A 21,067-nucleotide genomic window follows, 5' to 3' on the forward strand; every position below is an offset into this window, starting at 1 on the left:
AATCCCAGGTGCATGTGAGACTCCCCCATCCCCTCCCCATGTGGCTATTAAACAATCTTTGCTGCTCTTCCAGGGAATGGAATAAAGGGGAAAAAACAAAAAAAGAAAGAACGATGCAAAAACGCGTGAGGTAAGAGAGAAAGGAACCAGGCTTCCATCCTAGGAATCTTGATTGCTGGAGCCTTTTAAACAATGGATGGGGGCAAATTTTCTTCATAGCTTCTTGAAACAGCAGTGCGGCAAAAGGGCTTTCCTGGTCCTGTTTTGTATTACCATCTTCCCCAGAATCATGGAAACCAGAAGCTCCATTTCAAGGGGGAAAAATAAAAACAAGGGGAAAAAATCCAGTGGTTCAATTGTTTTAAAGCACTTTAATGAAATAACAGTATTAATAAATACTTATCACTCCTTTTAAAGATCTGGACCCAAATACTCCCAAATTTCCAGGGCATTTAATATGGCCCATTGTGATTTGGGCTCTGGTCCTGAAGAGATTCATGCATGCACCCAAGTCTGTGCTCTTGTGAGTAGTCCCAGTGGTAGGTATACAGCACCTCTGAAAGTCAGGGCCGAGCTTTCTCAAGTTGGCCACTCAGGACAGAAGCCCCTTTTGAAAACTTGTAAGTGACTTATCAAAGGACACAAAGTGTCAGAGATGAGATGAGAACTCAGGAATTCCCGGGTCCCTGGCCTGGATCAGACTACTACTCCATGCCACTTATCAAAACTCTCATAAAAACCTCTCTTCCCAGTCTCTCTCCCAGCCTAAGGATTTTCTACATGCCCAAGAGAAAGAGGAGAATGGGAGCATTGGGGAAAGCCACGTAATGTTCAGAAAAGCCTGGGAACTTTGATGAAGAGTGGAAAAATCTTGAGGAGTGGCCAGAAGAGCCAGAATAGTTTTCGACTCAGAAAGATGGGACTAATCTGAAAGTGATTGGTCTGAAGTCAAACTGAGAAAGATAAAAGGCTATGAATTAGACCCCCAGTTAGCAATTTTCACTACAACCATTGCTGAACACCAGAAAGACACTGCCAGCAAATGCAGGAGAAAATCCCCCTTCTCCCCACCACCTTCTCCATGGTGTTGAACTATATCATCTCTTTCACTGGTGGCATGCGGTTCTCCATTACTGGTCCTGGTCCTGGCAGCTGGAAACCACTGCTTTGATCAGGAAGAAGAATCCAATAGCACCAGCATTAATCTCATGGCAGCTGAAATAAGCATCCATCTCTCCACTGTGATTTTAAGTGGACATTCCTCTGGTAGCTTTCACGTTGAAGGATCCCAAAGCATTTTGTTACATTAGCCACATATAGATAAGTTTCACATCCCTCACCATTAGGCTGTAGCCATCAATGAAATTGAATGTAGCAGCTGTTTAAATTGCAAACAGCAATGCCATAATAATAATTTTGAGCAGACAGTGAACAATACTATATCCAGCTGACTTTGCAAGAGTAGCTGTCAGACTATAAATACCTCGAATGGATTTTGGCCAAACCACAAAGAGTATGTCTACATTGCAAACAGGAGCATGCCTCCCAGCCTGGGGAGACAGACACTGTCTAGGTTCACTTCAGCTAACATGCTAAAAATAGCCGCATGGACATTGTGGCAGGGGCTAGCCACTCAAGTTTGGACCCTGGGGATTGGATGGGCTTGTATTCAGGCAGGTAGCCCGGGCGGCAACATCCATTTTTAGCGTGCTGGACATACTAGCTTTGCTTGAGTTATCTACCCTATGCTTCCAGCTGCAGCACAGACATCCCCTAGGATCTTCAATACTCTTAAGTGGACGAGAGCTTGGGTTCTCCTCTACCAATGGGACTTCCAGCATGTCATTGCCCCCTAAAATTACGCTGGGACGTCAGCTAAGCAAAAAGCACTCGACTCCATCACTAACAGCACTTCCTGTAGTGAGTTGCTTTTTTCTTAGAGGTCTCCCCTTCAAGTCTGATCCTGCTTAGTTTTTAAGATCAGAACAGATCATAGCCCCAAATGGCTTGATGGATGTAGAGAGAAGTGTGTGTGTGTGTGTGTCTGTGTGTGTGTGTGTACCCATGATTAAGTGATAGCAACAGAGCCTCAGATGTCAAGGGACAGAGAAACCATCAACAACATCTCAAGACAAAAAGGGACTAAAAAAAAAATTGGAGAAATATCACTGTGCAGAAAAAGGTATTAAAAATGAAGCATCTGTGCTGCAAGCCATTATAGGCCCTTGACAGATGTGATCTTACCAGCCTCCCACTGTAGCTGCAAATAAAGACCCAGTCTCTTTCTTCTCCCCCGACAAGGATTAATGAGTACTTGGGATAGCTCTCAGACAAGCAAGCAAAGGCTGTGAACCTTTTCCAGTGCAGCAATTTATCTTGGGATGACTATTCACATCACTTTTTTTGCAAGCTGGATTATGCTCTGACCCAGCACATTAATCTCCCAAAATAAAATAATAACAATAATAGAAAAAAAAAACTGGACAATCGCCAGAGATAAATTAATAACCATCTCAAGTACCCCTGGTGCGCAGGAACAAACAGCTCAACTCCCCTGCCACCCATATTATTTGTAAGCATAACTATTCCCGCTTTAAAAATTCCCTTTAAGTGCTTTGTCTGAGACTTTCAGTAAGGGATGAGGATAGTAATATCTTGCATTTCTATTGTGTCTTTCATTCCAAAGGCAATCAAAATTTAACTGATCCACAAGCTCTACTTACCACATCCACCACTGGTGATGGGTTGAGGGTGGGGGCAAGGAGAACATGACAGCTCTAATCGTGAACAGGCACTTTACACAACTGTTTAGGACAGGAAGTGAAAATCATCATACACTGAGACCTGGTCTACACACAGTTTCAGTATCGACAGAACAGTTTCAGTTAGGGATGCAATTTTCTGCTGAAATAGTTAAATAGGTACTGCTCCTACTTTGGGTGCAAAGGTGTGGATATAGCTTTTCCCCCTTCCCTTACAAGAATAAGCTATACTCGTACAAGGCACCTTCACACCCATATAACTGCATCCACACAGGAGGGAGGTGTTCTACTGCTTCAACCTGTGTGCAGATAAACCTCTAGGGTGATATAAAGTCATTATTTAAGCTGGAACGTTCCCAGAACACCTGGGTTAACACATCTATTCTTGTAAAACAATAAAATAAAAATAAAATAAAAAGGTCTGCAGTGAACACAAGAGCTCAGAACCAGAGTTGCACATCTCATCCAAGAGTCACAGCAGCATAACGTACCCTGAACATGCTGGGGTATTGGGTAAGTACTGACTCAGAAGGAAGAATGTCAGCATCTCTGAAGATCAACCCCTTGGGGGCGTCTCAGGTTCAGTGCCCAAAATTAGAAAGCACTTTTTTTAAACAAACATTCACCTGCCATAAGAACTCAGATGCAACAGCACTGAGATCCTGCATGCACATCAGGAAACCAAATCCATAAAATGAAATGGATTCTAAACATGGCTTGTTTAGTTTCATTGTACACAGTGAATGATGCTACAATTCAGGTTAAAAAAGAGAATGGTGAGGGAAGGAAGAGAGATTGTATCAATTAATAAGTATACATATCAGAAACGTTGCTACCAGCTCTACAGTCGGTCAAAAAAATTACCCACGAAAATTGGTGCAAAAATTTTACCAAAACTTTCCATGATTTTTTCTTCCCTAACATCACATTTTCATCAAAATTTTGATATTTGAAAAATTTTGACCATTTCTACTAAATACATAGTAAATCAGATTTCTAAAATTCCATTTAAATAATCTAAGGTGCTAACAGTTACACAGATAAGGATGCTTGTCTTCCACAAAGCATGCAATTTTTATCACTTTAGTCCACTGTTTTTCCAGCAGAAGGAGGGAGGCAGGTGGTTTGTTCACAAAAGGCTAGATAGTGCAAACTGCCCACAGCCTGAAGCAAAGGGCAGCACTTCACTCTCATCCATTGCTGCTGGCTACAGCCCCACCTCTCCCCTTTCCTTTTTGGGCAATCAGTAGTTCTGGGAGCGAGGTAGCCAGCAGCCCCCACCCTACCTTGTACATGGGAGTGAAAATCTGTCTGGTCCTTACACAAATCATGCAAGAGTTTGGGGAAATGGAGACTCCCTTTCCTTTGCACACCCAGCCAAGAACCAAGCAGAAACTGTATCTAACCTCAGAGGCATAGTTTCATTGGGTGGCTCCCATCAGACATGGACCAGGAAGAAAGCAGAGCCCTTTACCTTTGACTTGACAGCCAGAATGATTTTAGGCAGGGCAACGACCAGGCATTTCAAAGAGATGGTGAGATACTTCAGAACGAAGTCCGTGATCCCCACAGTCCACATCAGGTCAAAGAAATCCAGGCTCTCCAGGTTGGGTTTCAGAAATATCAAGCTGAAAAGCAGGACAGCAAGACACAAACATTAATGAATGGCCCACGATCTGCCCTTCATCAAAGCTCCAGTACAAAGAATGGGCCCAGGGACTCCACCAAACGTGAGCACAGGTTCTTAAGATCAAGTGTAACAGGAGCAAGGTCAGCAGATTAGTCCCTTCCGGCATTTGACCCATGCCTGCTCTTATCCAGCCCCCCTGAGGTCGATGGCTTCAGATTTGCCCATTTTCAGTAAAGGGAATACAGTCATCCACAAAGCCTACGGTGGAAGTTAACCCCTGCACTCCATGCTGATAAAAGAAACTTCCCTCCAGGGGGGTGTTCCCAATATCAGCAGCTCTGGTGCCCATGATTTCCCCCTCAATCCTATTCCTGAAGGAAAAGCCACCTACATCTCTCCATCTTTACCACTAGGGAATGACGGGAAACATGCACACCACTGCAGTTCAGAGCTGCGCTGTGGGTAGTTACCACTTCTCAGGCCAATTCAAGAGCACCAAGTGCGTAGACCAGCCTTGAAACCCCACAAAAGCACATTCTGGCAAAGGCAGAACTGCTGCTGGGGCAGCATTCTCCACAGCACTAATCTAGCTGGGAATGCAGGGCAGGCATGCGACAAGGGCAGCACCGCATAAGGCACAGCAGAATGCTCAAGGTCATTCAGCATGGGGTAACCGCACTGAGACAAAACAAAAAGTTGGCTTGCAAACTTTTGAGGCTGACTAAGAGCTAGGCTCTGTGAATCAGCATCACCTATTGAAGTGCACGTATTCCAAACCTATAGAAAGGGGAATCCAAGCTCAGTCATGGATTCCAGCAAACACAAATCAGTGGGAGGTGAAGAGCAGTGACAGAGCAGGGCTCAGCACGCAGACCCTGCAGCTGCAAAGGATCCATGGGCAGCGGAAACCAGCATGGTTCTGCTGCAGAGAGACAGAAGGCTGGATTCCGGGGTGCCCTGCAAGGCATACATGCCCCACGTGAGGCATTCAGCACAGCAGCTCTCACTGAACAGGAAGGAGCAGGACATGGGTGCGGTAGGGTCAGAGTATCCGCTGCAGCACACATGCTCTGATTAACCCCCGCACCTGTGTTAGGGACACATTTAGGGAACGTGCAAGTCTACTTCAGCCATGGGCTAGAACAGCCTTCAGAGAGCAGCAGAAAGATGCCTCTTTTTCCTCCTCCCACCATTCCCAGTCCAGCAACTCGGGCTGGACACTGAGTTGAATATTTGCTCCCTAGGCAGGACGAGCCTAGCGTACCAGTACTTCAGGAAACCACTGCATGGGGTACCAATTAAAACAGGTCCTTCTTCAGCAGTCACAAGGGGCTTCTTGTCACTATTACTGTCCACCAAGCTCTCTCGTGTGAAAAGCAAAAACTTAACAAAAAGAAAAACCCGAAACAAAAAGCCTGAGCATGAAATTAAAATACTCACAACTCTGGCACAGCGCAACAGGTAAAATTAAACCCTAAAAACAGAAACAAAATCAGAAACTTAAATATTATTGTGGGCTAGGAAAATAAATACACAAAAACAACAGCAAAATCAGGAAATGAAAAATAACTGAAAGGAACAAAAAGTGAATGGCGATTTCTAACCTCCCAAGCCTGTGCAAGACTCTGGGCCCCACTGCTGCCAGGGTCTCCGCACAGACAGACCTCTCCATCCACACAGAGCACTGCATGGGGGATCAGGCCTTGGTGTGGAACTCTCTGTCAGCCTCTGCAATATATTTAACCCTTTCGCCTCAACTCACCACTCCCCAAACACAGGGGCACAATGTTCCTGTTTTGCTGGAATCCTTTGAACTAATCTGCCACTCTCCCAGCCCAACTCTGCTGTTCCTTTCCAAATCTGCCTGGCCTCATCAGCTTCCCCACACCCCCAACTCACCTTCCAGCTCCCCCACATCCCCATCAGCTCCCCCACACCCCCATCTCACCTTCCAGCTCCCCCACATCCCCATCAGCTCCCCCACACCCCCATCTCACCCTCCTGCTCCTCAGAGTCTCCCAGCAGCCTCCTTCCTGCCTTCTGTTTCCCAGCTGCCCACTATGGTAGCCTTTCCAGCACATTCTCCCAAGTTGTTCCTCCTGTTCCACTCTGACCCAATCCTTCCCTCCAGAGCCTCTGAACTGCAACTCTCCCTCATAGTCCCGTCACTCATCTGCTTCCACTCTGATTCACACTACAGTAGCCCCTTCACTCCAAACACCCAGGCAGAATCCCAGATGAGAGTCACATTTTTTTTAAATAAAATAATTCAGAATGTTGGGGTCAAATGAAACTCATTTTTCTCCAAGCAACAGTTAAAGACACAGGTATTTCTAATAACTGCTAATGATAAATTTGGTTTAATAATGTAAATTCAGTTGGGTGCCACGGTTCTGAGCATACAATCATTCTACCATTTAATATGTATTTTTCCAGGGAAGAGCTGGTTCTATTACTACTGCCTTATCCCAATTAAAAATGGAAAGGCTCTACCTGTGATCTCATCTAAGCTATTATTGCTCATCTGATGCAAGACTGTTCAATATAATTCATATTCCAATGATTTCTTGAATATATACAGTTCCAAACCTCAATCAGTGGGACTCCCACAACTTCTCTTGCGAAACTTCCACAGGGGAACAGATCTCATTGTCAGACCAATTTTCCTAATGTTTGGCCTAAATTTGCCTTTGCATCATTTCACCCCATCTATCCTGGTTATACTTGCTTAGCCTAACTCCAATAGCTTCATGGCATTTAATTCTTCCTTTATCATTGCAATAAGAGATTGACCCCAACCAAAACCCTGGATGTTTACAACCCTCAGTTTCAGAAAAGTTGAGCTCCATAACTAAATTTGGAGACTGGCCCCTATTTGCACCAGATCCAAACACCCTCAAATGCTGGGAACATTTGGCTCTGGATTCAAATCTAAATGTTACTACTCAAGTCCATCTTTAGTAACAGAATAAAAGCCTGATACACAGCAATGGAAAGAAGCCATTGTGGGAAGGGAAAATGAAGGTCAGTATTCTCATCTGGTTCCAGCACACTAGCTCTCTATATCTCAATTACACCATAATAGAAAATCCTGGCTTCCATGGGCAACAAGTAACCCATATGCTTTTCCTCCATTTACCATAGCAGAGATGGCAGATTCCATGGAACTACACTTGCATCTCACAAAAGTGTGAGAGAAGGTAGGCAACCTCTTTTCCACCCTGGCAATAACTACCTGTTTCCACCAGATAGGATTTACCACATACCCACCTGTTATATAGCTGCTGGGAGCTGAAAGTGTAAAGCAAGTATAAGGTATTTCCCAGGAGGAAGGCCAGGATCCAGAAGACAATCAGCACCGACCTCTTCTCCTGAGCACAAACAAGAGGCAGACAAGACAGATTCAAAAGTCTAAAGGGAACATGCATATTGTGCACCAAGCCTTTAACTGCTGAAAAATGTGAGACCAACCCAAGGGACAGACACACACTTTTAAGCATTCAGTAATTAGTTATTTACATGGGAGTGAGACATAAAAATAGGCAGCAAGGTACAGACATAGATAAACAGGACCAGAATCTGCTCTCATTTACTTTGTCAAGCAGAGTTACTCCACTGAAATCAAGAGAATTACACTGGCAGAAAGGGAGAGTCAGACCCACATAACCCAGTTTTCAAAGGTGGGTGCCTCAATCCTGCATGCTTACACTCAGCTTGATAAGTAGGAGCAGATACGCTGTACCATAGGTTTGAGCTCCATAGGCAGGAGCTGGATGGCCTTATTAGGGGACACATTTGATAACTGAACCTATCACATCTAAACATGTAGCTTTAACAAAAAAACCAAAAAAACCACCTAGACTGTTTTAGATCCTCATCATATCTAGAACATACTGCACAGAGCATGAATGGATAGTGTTTGGATGCAGGAAGGTTTCGGTGCATGTGATTTATAATCAAGAAACAACTGAACAAATGAAAGAACCAACAGTAACTTAAATTCTACATCTGTGAAGATGGGAACGAATGACACGATATTAGCTCCTAAACTCAGCACGTGTGAAGGTCTGAAGGTTACCTCTTCTAAGCCTTAGGACCAGCATAATTTTGAGAAGGAAATTCCACATTTGGGAGGGAAAACGAGAAAGAATTTTTGGGGCAGGTTTATTTAGTAAAAATGCAGCTCTTTGAAGCTGTTCAGAGGAATGCTAGATTAAGTCTTCAAGCAACTGGATTAATGGACAGGGTAAGGTTGGGCAGCCAAATATACAAGACAGAGATAATTAACACCAAGTTGTGCAATTTATCCCAACAGTCTGCATTTTGTCACATTTATTTCATTACCATGTGTGTATAATTATATATTTATGCCACTCACATATCATCTATATGATAATGCAGCCCCAACCCGGCACTGCAATGCTGTTGAGATATCCCAATGAGACTATAAACCGTGATACCTGAAGAAGCCAACAGGTTTATTTAAGATGTAACCAGAACACCAAGCATATTAATAAGTAATACTTCTATAGCGTCTTTCTTCTGAAAATTTCTAAGCTCTCTGTAAGCGTTAATGAATTAAGCCTCACCACACCCTGGCGAAAGGGGCATGATCACTTCCATTATTACATATAGGGAAACTGGGGCACAGAGCTTGAAGTTGCACTGCAAGTCAGCGGCAGGGCCAGGAATAGAAACCAGTTCTGATTTTTCATTCTCTAACCACTATACCAGGCTTCCTGCAAGACACGGAGGCTGTGTGGGGCAGGGGGAGAGCAGAATATTCATATATGCAAAGAAATCTGTGCACATTCATTGTTTCATCCATAAAGTGCAAGACAAGATCTAGCATCAGCATTATTTAGCATATTAAGAGCAATGTCTCAGAACTCCATAGAGCAAGATACTGGACTCACCTTCAAAGAGACCTGTTCTCGGAGAGTTGAGTTAGCATATGCAAATGTGCTGGCCATACCAATGCACACAGCAATCCCTGCAAGGAAAGACATCCATCAAACGGCTGTTGAGCCAGGGAGGGAGTATTCACATTGTTAAATTATTTTATAGTCAACATTTTAGGTTTAAAAACAAACAAACCCAACACCTGTAATTGCTGGATATAGTGGGGGATGCTAACACACTGATCGCTAAGCTCTGGAGAGCGGGGTTAGGATCACAAGCCAAATTAATGTGAATGCATCATGGCCATTTCCAGTGCGTATACGCCCAGAAGCACAAGCTGCCACACAGTTTGATACAATACTGAAGGAACGGCAGCCTCTGTTCATGAGAGACCCAGGAACACAAAAGCAAAAGTACTGCAGAGTATGGCTGACTTGCACGAACAGAGCTAGGAAAGGAGGGAAGACTGGAATAGCAGCTGGTTCTGCAGATCAAGACTGAGGTGCGCTGGCCAAGCTGTGTTGTGACCTAGGGCTGAGAGGTGCTGCAGGCAAGGACTGATGTGCGAGGGGGGGCAGCCTGCACATTATGCTTCCTCTAGCTAGCGATATCAGGTTCCATAAAGACAAATATTCAGCAGACAGTTACATACTCCATCTACCAATGAACATTTAAAAGGGGATGCCCAATTCCCATTCAAATTAAAGGAAATTGGGTGCCTGAATCCTTTAGGCAGCTTTGAAAAATCTCAGTTGTAAAGTTTAATTGCTCATCCCATCTCCGAACTACCATCCTTCCAGCCAAGCATGATTCAAATCCCTTCCGAGACTTTCAGCGCCACACAAGAGCTGACCAGCAGAGGTTGCTATAAACATTCTCATCCCACCTCTGCCCGGGAGAGCTGAGTAAGGATTCTTCACCGTGTTCTCAGCCGCTGGTGGAGAGGGGCAGGGAGAGAGACCAAGGCAAAGAACAGAACAAGAATCTGCCACCTTGCAGGACAGGACATCAAACATGGGCCTCACTCAATTGTAACAGCTAGTAATGAAATTAAAGGGGAAGAAAAGGCAGGATGCCTAAAGACAGGTAGCTTCACCCCTGCCCGCCTAGATCCCCTTTGCCCACTGAATTTGCTACCTCTAAGAATTCTTACAGAGATGAACACAGTGGACACTGCGGCAGGACCCAGCTGCTGAACCAACCTTAGAACCAAATGAAGATGGTGAGTTGGCTGCTTACCAAGCTTATGCTGGAAACAAACTTTAGCCAGGAGTATCAGGATGAAGGGAAGCCCCTTCTGGAGCCAGCAAATCACAGCCTTCAGCTCCGACAGGGCAGGCGCAGGAGTCCCAGGCTGGTCCTCAGGATTGTCTTCTGCGTGTCCGTGGCGGTCTCCACTAGCCATGTGCAGCAGAGAGGATCCCCGATGGTGGCCATGGTGATAGTGATGGGGCTGCTGCCGATGGTGGAATGGAGCTCCTTCTGTTCGGCTGGCCCCTTCTTCCCTTGGGGCTGGCATCTGAATGAACACATCCCCGCCTCCTGCTGAGGAACCCAGGACCAATCCTGACTGGAATGGGGTAGTTGGGATGGTACCAGATGGGATGCCTGCCAGCCCTGAGAAAAGCTGCTGGGGTGAGGGAGTTTCAGCCTTCAAACCTTCGAAAACTCCACCTTCATCCACGCTGGTCTCAGAACTGACTGTCTGACTCCGGCTTCTGCAATGAGGAGAGAGACCCCCACAGTGGGAACCATCAAACAACCGGCTGTGCACTGGGAAAGGCATCCTCCTGATTCTCCAGAACACCAAGGCTGGCTTTGATTCACCTTGGCATGGCTGGAGTCATTAGGCAGTTCAATTGTGCTGGTCAAATAGTGTTGCTTTCCCCCATCCCTCAAATGGGTCATAAAGTTCCTGAGCTCCTCGCTGGGTTTTTAAATCAGAGTTGGAGTGTTCCCAAAAACAGGCCAGTTACAGGGCAATTTAAAACTCTACATCATCTCTAAAATGGTTTTGACGGTAAACACATGGTGTATGCAAAACACCGCATGCAGTGGTGTACATTTGTTATCGGTATGAATCTGAGATGGCCACACTACTCACGAGTGAAGTAACTGTGTCATCCCAAATAAATGACCTAACAGCTCCAGTTGCCAGGCTCTTCCCACTTTATTTAACGGTGGCCAACTGCCATCCTGGCACTGTGTGGCGGGAAAGCCAAATGATAACAACATGGGGTAAATCAGCCAGAAGGAGCTACTTCCCTGTCACATGACCCAACAGGGTATTTAAGGGACGAGAATGCCCACCTGCATTTGTTTTGGTGTTACATATGAATTTTGTGTTTCACTGATAAATTGTGCCCTGAGGCAAGGGTTTGAAGCAGACTTGGGCACAGCATCCGTTCTTTCCTGTGGTTGGGAGACAGCCCACCAGCCTACAGACAGTTTCCAAGAAGAGGCTCAGGAATCTCGTTATTTCTTCCCAATGCCACATGCCCAGGGAAAATATGCTCTGTTTGTCTGTACTCATTGGCATGGCTCTACAGTGAATGTATGGAAGGTATGACCCCATGTGGCAGTGGGAACAGAGGGGACAATTCCCAAAGCAAGTCGCTAGCCAAGAAAATGCCCAGTGCAAAGTAAACTCTTGTTAACACTGAGAGAGAGAGAAAAAAAAGAATAACTACAAAGATCAGCAATAGGTCGAACCCACAAATAGACAGTGCAGCACTACAGTCTCTCCGGATCCTAATCCCTGGAAGCCTCCAACTTTAGAAACAGTGATCAAGAGCTGAGATTACACAGGTACATACACAGTGCCCGCACCTTCCCGTAGCCGGTCTCCCCCCCCCCGAGCCCATAACCCTCCCTAGACCTCTTACTCAGCACAGCTTTGAATTTCATCTCGCTCTGGAACCAGCTCCAACTCCCTCTTGGGCACTTCCCCACTAAGCAAGCTCCAAACAAGGCTTTTCATAGTCACACCCCACTCCCAGAGTCTCTGTGCAGGCACCCGCAAGGAATCAAAGCAACCAGATACTGTACCATTTTCTGTGGTTCAGAATTAACCAGATACATACTGGATGACACACAGAATGCCCCGAATCAGGGTTGGACACAGAAGCTACACCAGTAGCAATTCTGTATTTATCTCCAAAAACATAAACATAGACAATATAACATACCTGGGGCAGGTCCATATGCCAATCAAATACACTGATGTTGTTTGGAAAAATGCTGTTAGGATACATAACTATTCCTCCACCAGGAAAGAGGTTAACTAGCTACATAAACGATACTGTGAAGGTAAACATTATGGGTGAAATCTTGGCTCTGCTGCAATCAATAGGAGCTTTGCCATTTACTTCAATAGGGCCAGTATTTCACCATATTTTTTTTTTAATAATCCTTGCCCATGTTAGTGATAATACTTTATTGTATTAAAAATGAAATGGTTTTTAGAATCCATTTCACTTTACTTACTTTTTGCATTTGATAATAGTACAAATCCTGAATTTGTACAGCACCTTTCAACCTTATCAATCCCAAAGTGCTTTACACATTTTTTACTGACCGGGGACAAGCCTCACCTCATGTCAGAAGGTCCATGCAACATCCAATGAACCACTCAGCTCACAAAACCTCTGTTCCAGTGCTCAGCCCACACACCAGACTACATGCCAGGTAGCATCATGGAAGTGTGAGGTGACAAAACTAGAGGTTGGCCAAGAACATAAAAATAATTTAAACAGAAATACATAGCCTGTCTCTTCTGCACTAACATGAAAAGTTACATTCCTGTCAGAATTTGAGCAGAAGACCAGACTTAACCTGCTCTTGTAAAAAGTGTTATGGAATAATTAATTATCACAAATGGTCAGGATCTTTTGCTTCACATTTCACTTGACAGACATTTCCCTCAACTCCACAGAAAAATGAGACTGGTTAGTTTCACTTTTGATTCTGATTAATTTAATTTCCCCATTCTCTAGCCCAAGAAAAATTTAACATTGAAAACTACACCACAATAAACCTGTGTTCACTGAAGTTATAAAAAAAGATTAAAAATAAAATAGGCATACCATTATCTATCCATGTACAAAGGGATAAATCCTGGTTTAAAGAAGGTCTCGGGAACCACCCAAAATCTTCTTAAAATTTGAGGGTGTGCTAACCAAGAGTTTCCTGAAGCACCTAAGCTCCAGGCAGCTGCAGTTAAGTTCTTGAGGAGTTCCACAAGAACATCTCAAGAACACAGCTGTCAAGGACCTCCACTCCTGCAGAGTTCACTTCCAAATCTTCAGCACTTAGGATCCCCACAGGACAACAGCCTGAAGTTCTCCTATGGAGTTTAGAAGTGCCACAAAAGTAGAGCCTCAGTCAGTACAATCTTGAGGGACATAACTCTGGCTTATCTGAAGTTTGGTTCTCAGGAGTTTAAGCTAGGCTGAATTTGAAAAATGTTTAACTGTATATATACAAAACTAAATGTTGGACCTAAACTATGTTGACTCTGTCTCTTTAACAAACAAACTGTAGGAACCGCAGCCCACGCCGCATCCCACTACCCCATTGGCCTGGGACGGTGAACCGCAGCCAGTGAGAGCCGCAATTGGCCGAACCTGCGGACACGGCAAGTAAACAAATCAGCCCGGCCCACCAGGGTGCTTACACTGGCAAGCCGCGTGCCAAAGGTTGCCGACCCCTGCTGTAGCTTTTACCTTCCAAAAAGATATGAAATACACCAAACAAATAATCAGAATATTGCCTGTTGGAGAGGAATGTGGAAGAAACATGGGAGGAAAGAAGACTTACCTTTCCGGAGGAAGGCTATCAGTGTTGCTGCTGTGCCGTCTCTGCATTTTCCTTAACACCTTGAAACACAGCACATTCAACATTAACGTTGCAGATCAGCAATCCCCAGGGGGACTAGTAACAAAGGCCCAGAGGGTCGGAGAGCTGTGACACCCATTCACCCAGTGACATGGTTGGCAAAATTCACCTGCTTCTCTGAACAGTGGTTCAGGAGTGTATCAGTTTTTTTAGCACACTAGCGAAAAAAAAAAAACTGAAAGGTTTTCCGTTGACATTTGGTAGCGCACAGAAATAGCTCTCCAGTCGGGGCAAGAAGGAGCCAGATCACACTCTACAGCACCAGGAACAAAGTTGAAAGTCACATGGACTTTAGAATCCTACGATGAGATGATCCGAGAAGGGACTCCAGGATACTGACAGCAACCCTAGATGTGACATACAAATTGGCTGTTTGTTGTCTAGGAATAAGATATTATTCTCCTCCTCCTCTTCTGAAGCAGTTTGCAGGGCAATGTGAAGCACACAGAAGAGGGGAGAAAAAGTAATATTTTATGAAAAATGCAGTCACATCAGGACAACACAGTTTTATTTTTTGCTACATAGTGCATCCCTGGTAAATCACATAATTCGCACTAGCAAACTCTCCAGGCTTTTCTTAAATATGTGCATGTATGAAAGATCAGATCTTTTGGGCACCGTCAAGTTATTTAATAAACTAGGGTCTGGAGTAGAAGAAGAAGAAGCACAGAGATTATAATAACCTGAAACCCTTGGCTATAGGAGCCTGTCACAGAATTGGGATGAGGTTTTATTTATTTTTTATTCTCTTTCCAGCAGCAATTTTGAGTCCATGAAACTATTTTTTTTAAATAATCATTCTGAAAGAAGAAACAAATGTGTCATCACTTTAGTATCAAAGTGCCACACAGACATGAATGAGGAAGGCTAGCATTATTACCCCATTTTACTGCAGGGGAAACTGAGGCACTGAGAGGTTTGGGGTTTTTTGTTTTGTTTTGTTTTTTAAAGTGACCTGCCAAGGGTCAAATTGACAGCTTATAAGAAAGTTGGAAATAGAATCATTAAATCCTTATTTCCAATCCTATGCAATCCTTCGCTGAGATTTTGTTTCAACATCACTTAATTTAATTGTTTTTCCTTAACTTTTCAAGGTTTCGTTATAGGTACACCTCTACCCTGATATAAAGCTGTCCTCGGGAGCCAAAAAATCTTACCGCGTTATAGATGAAACCGCATTATATCAAACTTGCTTTGATCCGCCGGAGCGCGCAGCCCCCCCGCACCCGCACTGCTTTACTGTGTTATATCCGAATTCGTGTTATATTGTGGTAGAGGTGTATATTAGTTACATATAGGATGGATCAAAATTGATGATTTAAAAAAATAAATCTATAAAAAAAATCAGATTTATTAATTTAAATTAAATACAAGGTTGTTTTTTGTTTTTATAAATAAACCTATACATTTGAAACTGAGAACCTAAATTAAAACTTTTGGGCTTAATGTACCAGAAACATATAAATTAAATAAAAAAATAACAGAACATGTTTGCTGTCAAGTTTTAAGGAAAGTCATGCCACTAAGCTGGTGGAAGTCACGGGCTAAATACCTGGAACCAGAGTTTATTGAAATGCTAATCAAGCTTTTGGGAGCAGTAGACCCTTCTGCAGGTGCAGAGAGAATGTTTGGCTTTGGCTACACTGGCACTTTACAGCGCTGCAACTTTCTTGCTCAGGGGTGTGAAAAAACACACCCCGAGCGCAGCAAGTTACAGCGCTGCAAAGCACCAGTGTAAACAGTGCCCAAGCGCTGGGAGCGCGGCTCCCAGTGCTGCAAGCTAATCCCCACGGGGAGGTGGAGTACCTGCAGCGCTGGGAGAACTTTCTCCCAGCACTGGTACCGTGTAGCCATGCTCTTTGTTTCAGTTGTATAAATTGGTTCAACTGAATGACTAGTTCATTCAGAGTTAAGAAACCAATTGGGAAGCCAGGAAAGCTTGTTTTCCTCTTCCAATCTCAAAATAAAACTGTGTGTGTGTGTGTGTGTGTGTGTGTGTGTGTGTGTGTGTGTGTGTGTGTGTGTGTGTGTGTGTTGTGTGTGTGTGTGTGTGTGTGTGTGTGTGTGTGTGTGTGTGTGTGTGTGTGTGTGGAGAGAGAGAGAGAGATCTACTAGTTCTAAAATCTTGAAGGACATGGTAACCAGAAACAAATCAGTTCAGTTAACTAGTTATAGACAACACTTCCTATGTTTAATAAAATAGTTTGTTTTAAATGCAAAACATGTTTTGATGAGCTTTTTGATAAACTTCTTTTCTTACGTATCCAGCACATGTAAAGGTAGTTTTTAGTCAATAAAAGAAAATTAAAATGCTGTTTATGTGCATTTTAACTGAATTTTCATCCAAATAGAGCTGACACAAATCACAAGTAAAAATGAATGATTAACTAGTAAATAAGATATGCGTTGTTTATCATTTTCTAACCTAATCAAAAATGTAAAAATTAAGAACCTGAATAAATGTAAGTTAAACTAAACAATTGCTTAAATAAATGTGTATAGACATTGTGTATCCTCCAGACTAGCAATAAGAAGCACCACATTTAGTGTAAGGGCTATATTTAAGCTGCAAATCAACATGTTTTAATGGGAACCAACCAAGGAGAATGAACCTCTCTTTAGGAAAATAAACTAGAAAGTTTAAATGCAAAACTTGATTAAAATCTGTGATTTAAATCAAGGTTTCCTGCTTGCTGACTTAAATCACAATTAAAATCAGTGACTTAAAACACTTTGATTTAACTCAATCCACCCTGGTAAACACATACCTTTATTCTGTAAGGATATACCGTAGTTGTTCTGGTGATATTTCCCAACTCACCCTCAAATATCCTAATGTGTTTGATGTGTAGCCTACACTTTGTGGGAAGCTATAGAAGAAAAGAGGAAAAAAAAAGATTTAACTTCAAAATTTTTCTGCTCATTTTGCCTATGTTGCCATATTCCTCATCCCTCATTCTTTATTCCTAAAGCCCCACATGGAAACAGAACAAACATTTATTTGGCAGAAAAGTAAAAGGCCATGCAAATTGTATCCTGGTCCTGCAACTTACGATACGTAAGCCGACAGATGCACATATAGGGAAGTCAGTGAAGCTAGGTGCAGGCAAAGGAGTCCACCTGTGCACTGTAAGATGCAGGAGTAAGATCAAAATAAATATTTTGCATGAACCTTTCCTCCCAAAGCATTTCACAAAATTATAAGATACACGTACCCACCCCCACCTCCCCACATATACATCCCAATACTGAAATGTAGCCAGCTCAGAGGTGGAGCTAAGTGACAAACCAATGAGAAGAGAAGAGATATTTTGGCTAGAATACACAAGCAGATGCCTGTACTATTAAAGAGTACCACATGATTTTGATATCTACAAAACCGAGAGGACCTTGGTTTTTAAAGCCCGATCCTGAAGATTACAGTCTACTGTGTGTGTCATTGTCCTATACCTCAGAAGGATGAAGGGCTGGATAAGAGTCAATGGCAACAAGAGGAATTAGAGCGAGAGAGAGAGAGTTGGGAAAACCACAAATTGCCTAGGAACATGGCTGAAACTACATTATACAGAGTGTACACAGATGGGCTGAAGGACTCATGAGCTCCAAGGAAGTAATTCCATTCAGGATCTTTGGTGACACTCTAACCACAAGCACTGTTCTGATTACAAACATCTTCTTTGTAATTCATGGCAGCCCTTTGATTAGATACATTTTTGAATCCAAGGTTGTGTTTTAGGATTCAGAATATATTATAAAAGATACCCCCCTCTGCCCCCTCCCCTGCAAATAAAATTGAAGCTGCAATTACGGTGGCAATACTTAGCATTTTAACAACAATTTACTTTTTCTCCCCCCAGATGCTGTGTAAATGTTAACCCATTCTTCCAACTCCCCTGCAAGCTACGTACACACTATTACTCCCATCTTACACATGGAGTGAGACAGAGAGAGATTAAGTGACTTGCCCAAGGCCTCAGTCTGATCTGTGCAAGCAGATTCCTGTGCCTATGCACAGCCACGGAGCTCCATGTCATAGCAGAGATCTGCCCATGTAGGTCTGATCACAGGATGAGAGCAGAAGTCAGTGAGAGAACTCAGGAGTTCCTGACACCTCGCTCCCCTCCCCAACAGCCCTGAGCTCAGTCTACTGGGGCTCCACTAGTTTGTGCTATAGGGTGACTATCCATTAATTTGTCTTTTCAAATGTTTTCCCCTACCTAAGCCAAGCGTGGTCCTTCGCAAAGTGAATTCCTTTTAGGTATCAGCGATAGTGGGGGCAGTGAAGAGAACCCCAAAGGGTTAGAAGCCACGATTGCCTAGGGATCCAATAGGACAGCTGATCTTTGGCCTTGTACACAGTATTAGAAACCTAAGGCCAGATACCATTGGGGTAAATGTCATTTCAAAAGACACCTCACTAGGGCTGTCAAGCAATTAAAAAAATTAACTGCACTGTTAAACAATAATAGAATACCATTTATTTAAATATTTTTGGATGTTTTCTACATTTTCAAATATATTGATTTCAATTACAACACAGAATACAGTGTACAGTGCTCACTTTATATTTGTTTGATTACAAATATTTGCACTGTAAAAAAAAGAAATAGTAGATTTTAATTCACCTATTACAAGTACTGTAGTGCAATCTCTTTATAATGGAAGTTGAACTTACAAATATAGAATTATGTACAAAAATAACTGCATTCAAAAACAAAACAATGTAAAACTTTAGAATCTGCAAGTCCACTCTGGCCTACTTCAGCCAATTGCTAAGACAAACAAGTTTGTTTACATTTATGGGAGATACTGCTGACTGCTTCTTATTTACAATGTCACCTGAAAGTGAGAACAGGCGTTCACATGGCACTGTTGTAGTCGGCATCGCAAGATATTTTATGTGCCAGATGCACTAAAGATTCATATGTCCCTTCATGCTTCAGCCACCATTCCAGAAAACATGCATTCATGCTGATGACAGGTTCTGCTCAGACCAATGCATGTTCATTTTCATCATCTGTGTCAGATGTCACAAGCAGAAGGTTGATTTTCTTTTTTGGTGATTTGGGTTCTCTAGTTTCCACATCAGAGTGTTGCTCTTTTAAGACATCTGAAAGCATACTCCACACCTCGTCCCTCTCAGATTTTGGAAGGCACTTCAGATTCTTAAACCTTGGGTTGAGTGTTGTATTTATCCTTAGAAATCTCACATTGGTACCTTCTTTGCATTTTGTCAAATCTGCTGTGAAAGTGTTCTTAAAACATACATATGCTGGGTCATCATCCAAGACTGCTACAACATGAAATATATCGCAGAATGTGGATAAAACAGAACAGGAGACATGCAATTCTCCCCCAAGGAGTTGTCACAAATTTAATTAATGCATTATTTTTTAACGTGCATCATTAGCATGGAATCATGTGCTCTGGAATGATGGCGAAGCATGAAGGGGCATACGAATGTTTAGCATATCTGACACGTAAATACCTTGCACTGCTGGCTACAAAAAAGTGCCATGAGAATGCCTATTCTCACTGTCAGTCAGCAGTGTCTCCCATAAATGAAAACTTTTTTGTCTTGGCAATGGGCTGAACAAGAAGTAGGACTGAGTGGATTTGTAGGCTCTAAAGTTTTGCATTTTTTTGTTTTTGAGTGCAGATATGTAACAAAAAAAATCTACATTTGTAAGTTATACTTTCATGGTAAAGAGCTTGCACTACAGTTCTTGTATGAGGTAAACTGAAAAATAGTATTTCTTTTATTATTTTTACACTGCAAATATTTGTAATAAAAATAATATAAAGCGAGCACTGCACACTTTGTATTCTGTAAATCAATATATTGAAAATGTAGAAAATCATCTCAAAATATTTAATCAATTTCAATTGTTATGCTACTGTTTAACAATGCGATTAATCACAATTAATTTTTAATTGCAGTTAATTTTTTGAGATAATCCCATGAGTTAACTGCAATTAATCAACAGCTCTATACCTAATTTAAACACTGAATGATTGAGTTGTGTCTGGATTTGGCTGTTCCACATTATGTTGTGACATATGGTAATTTTGCACCTGCAGTGCCATGTGCACACTAGCATTTATATCAGGAAAAAACAAATCAGGCTACATACATCTTGCTAACAGAGGACTTTGGATTGTCAAAGATTGCACAGTATTAAAGTGTTCATATCACAGGCAAAGAGTACCATATTAACTAGGTATAAGAACAGAATGCTCTAATGGGTCATATTTGAAAAAGTAACGTTTTTATTTTTATTATTTGTATTTCAGTACTAACTAGAAGCCCCGGTCAAGGACTAAGACCCCATATTGTGCTGGGCGCTGCAGAAACAGAATAAAAAGCAGACATTCAAACCTTGTCTGTCTATTATGCAGACACACACATAGGCCTGCCCCTATGCCTCACAATACATTGCAATTTGAAGCTAACCTAACAAGTTTCAGGCTGCCGAGTGTTTGATTTGATATGGAATGACTGATATTTTCTCTGACTGTGCTCAGATTTCCCCAGCTATTCTGAGATTTGAAAAATGAAATTTACGATGAAGAGGTGGCTAAAGAATTGCAGGGGGGAGAGGAGAGGAATTTCCCCCTTCTTTGAACGCAACAGCACAATAAACACCGATACCACATAGTCATCATCCCTTTTACAATGCAGTACAAAGAACACACCACGTTAGACAGGAGGAGGACAAACAGCACAGAGCTCCTTTACCTACCCTCACAACCCAGCCATCACAGGCTCCAGCATCCAAACCCTGCCAAGCCCGCAGGAATAAACAAAACCACCCACGTGACGGGCGACTTCCGATTCCCCACCTCTTCCAGGAGAGACACAAAGTAACTTCCTCCC

The 21,067-nt window shown here is 42.8% G+C and overlaps 1 protein-coding gene across 6 annotated transcripts in view; it reads right to left on the reverse strand.

Moving 5' to 3' along the window:
- The window catches only part of RNFT2 (ring finger protein, transmembrane 2), a 42,073-nt gene extending 21,040 nt beyond the window's left edge, over positions 1-21,033 (reverse strand). Inside the window, exons 1-7 of one of the 6 annotated variants that reach the window (XM_030583483.1) lie at positions 20,934-21,033; positions 16,959-17,060; positions 14,113-14,171; positions 10,534-11,012; positions 9,309-9,385; positions 7,663-7,763; positions 4,237-4,390 (exon numbers count right to left, since the gene is read on the reverse strand). In XM_030583483.1, coding sequence (XP_030439343.1) covers positions 4,237-4,390; positions 7,663-7,763; positions 9,309-9,385; positions 10,534-11,012; positions 14,113-14,159 — 858 coding nt within the window. In that variant the 5' untranslated portion in view covers positions 14,160-14,171; positions 16,959-17,060; positions 20,934-21,033. Of the gene's footprint in view, positions 1-4,236; positions 4,391-7,662; positions 7,764-9,308; positions 9,386-10,533; positions 11,013-12,887; positions 13,012-14,112; positions 14,604-16,958; positions 17,061-20,933 lie in introns of those variants that run through there. The other 5 variants (XM_030583481.1, XM_030583479.1, XM_030583478.1 and 2 more) reach the window with 5 other exon arrangements.
- Positions 21,034-21,067: the final 34 nt, after the last annotated feature.

Source organism: Gopherus evgoodei, chromosome 13 (assembly GCF_007399415.2).
Source record: "Gopherus evgoodei ecotype Sinaloan lineage chromosome 13, rGopEvg1_v1.p, whole genome shotgun sequence".
Classification (NCBI taxonomy): Eukaryota; Metazoa; Chordata; order Testudines; family Testudinidae; genus Gopherus; species Gopherus evgoodei.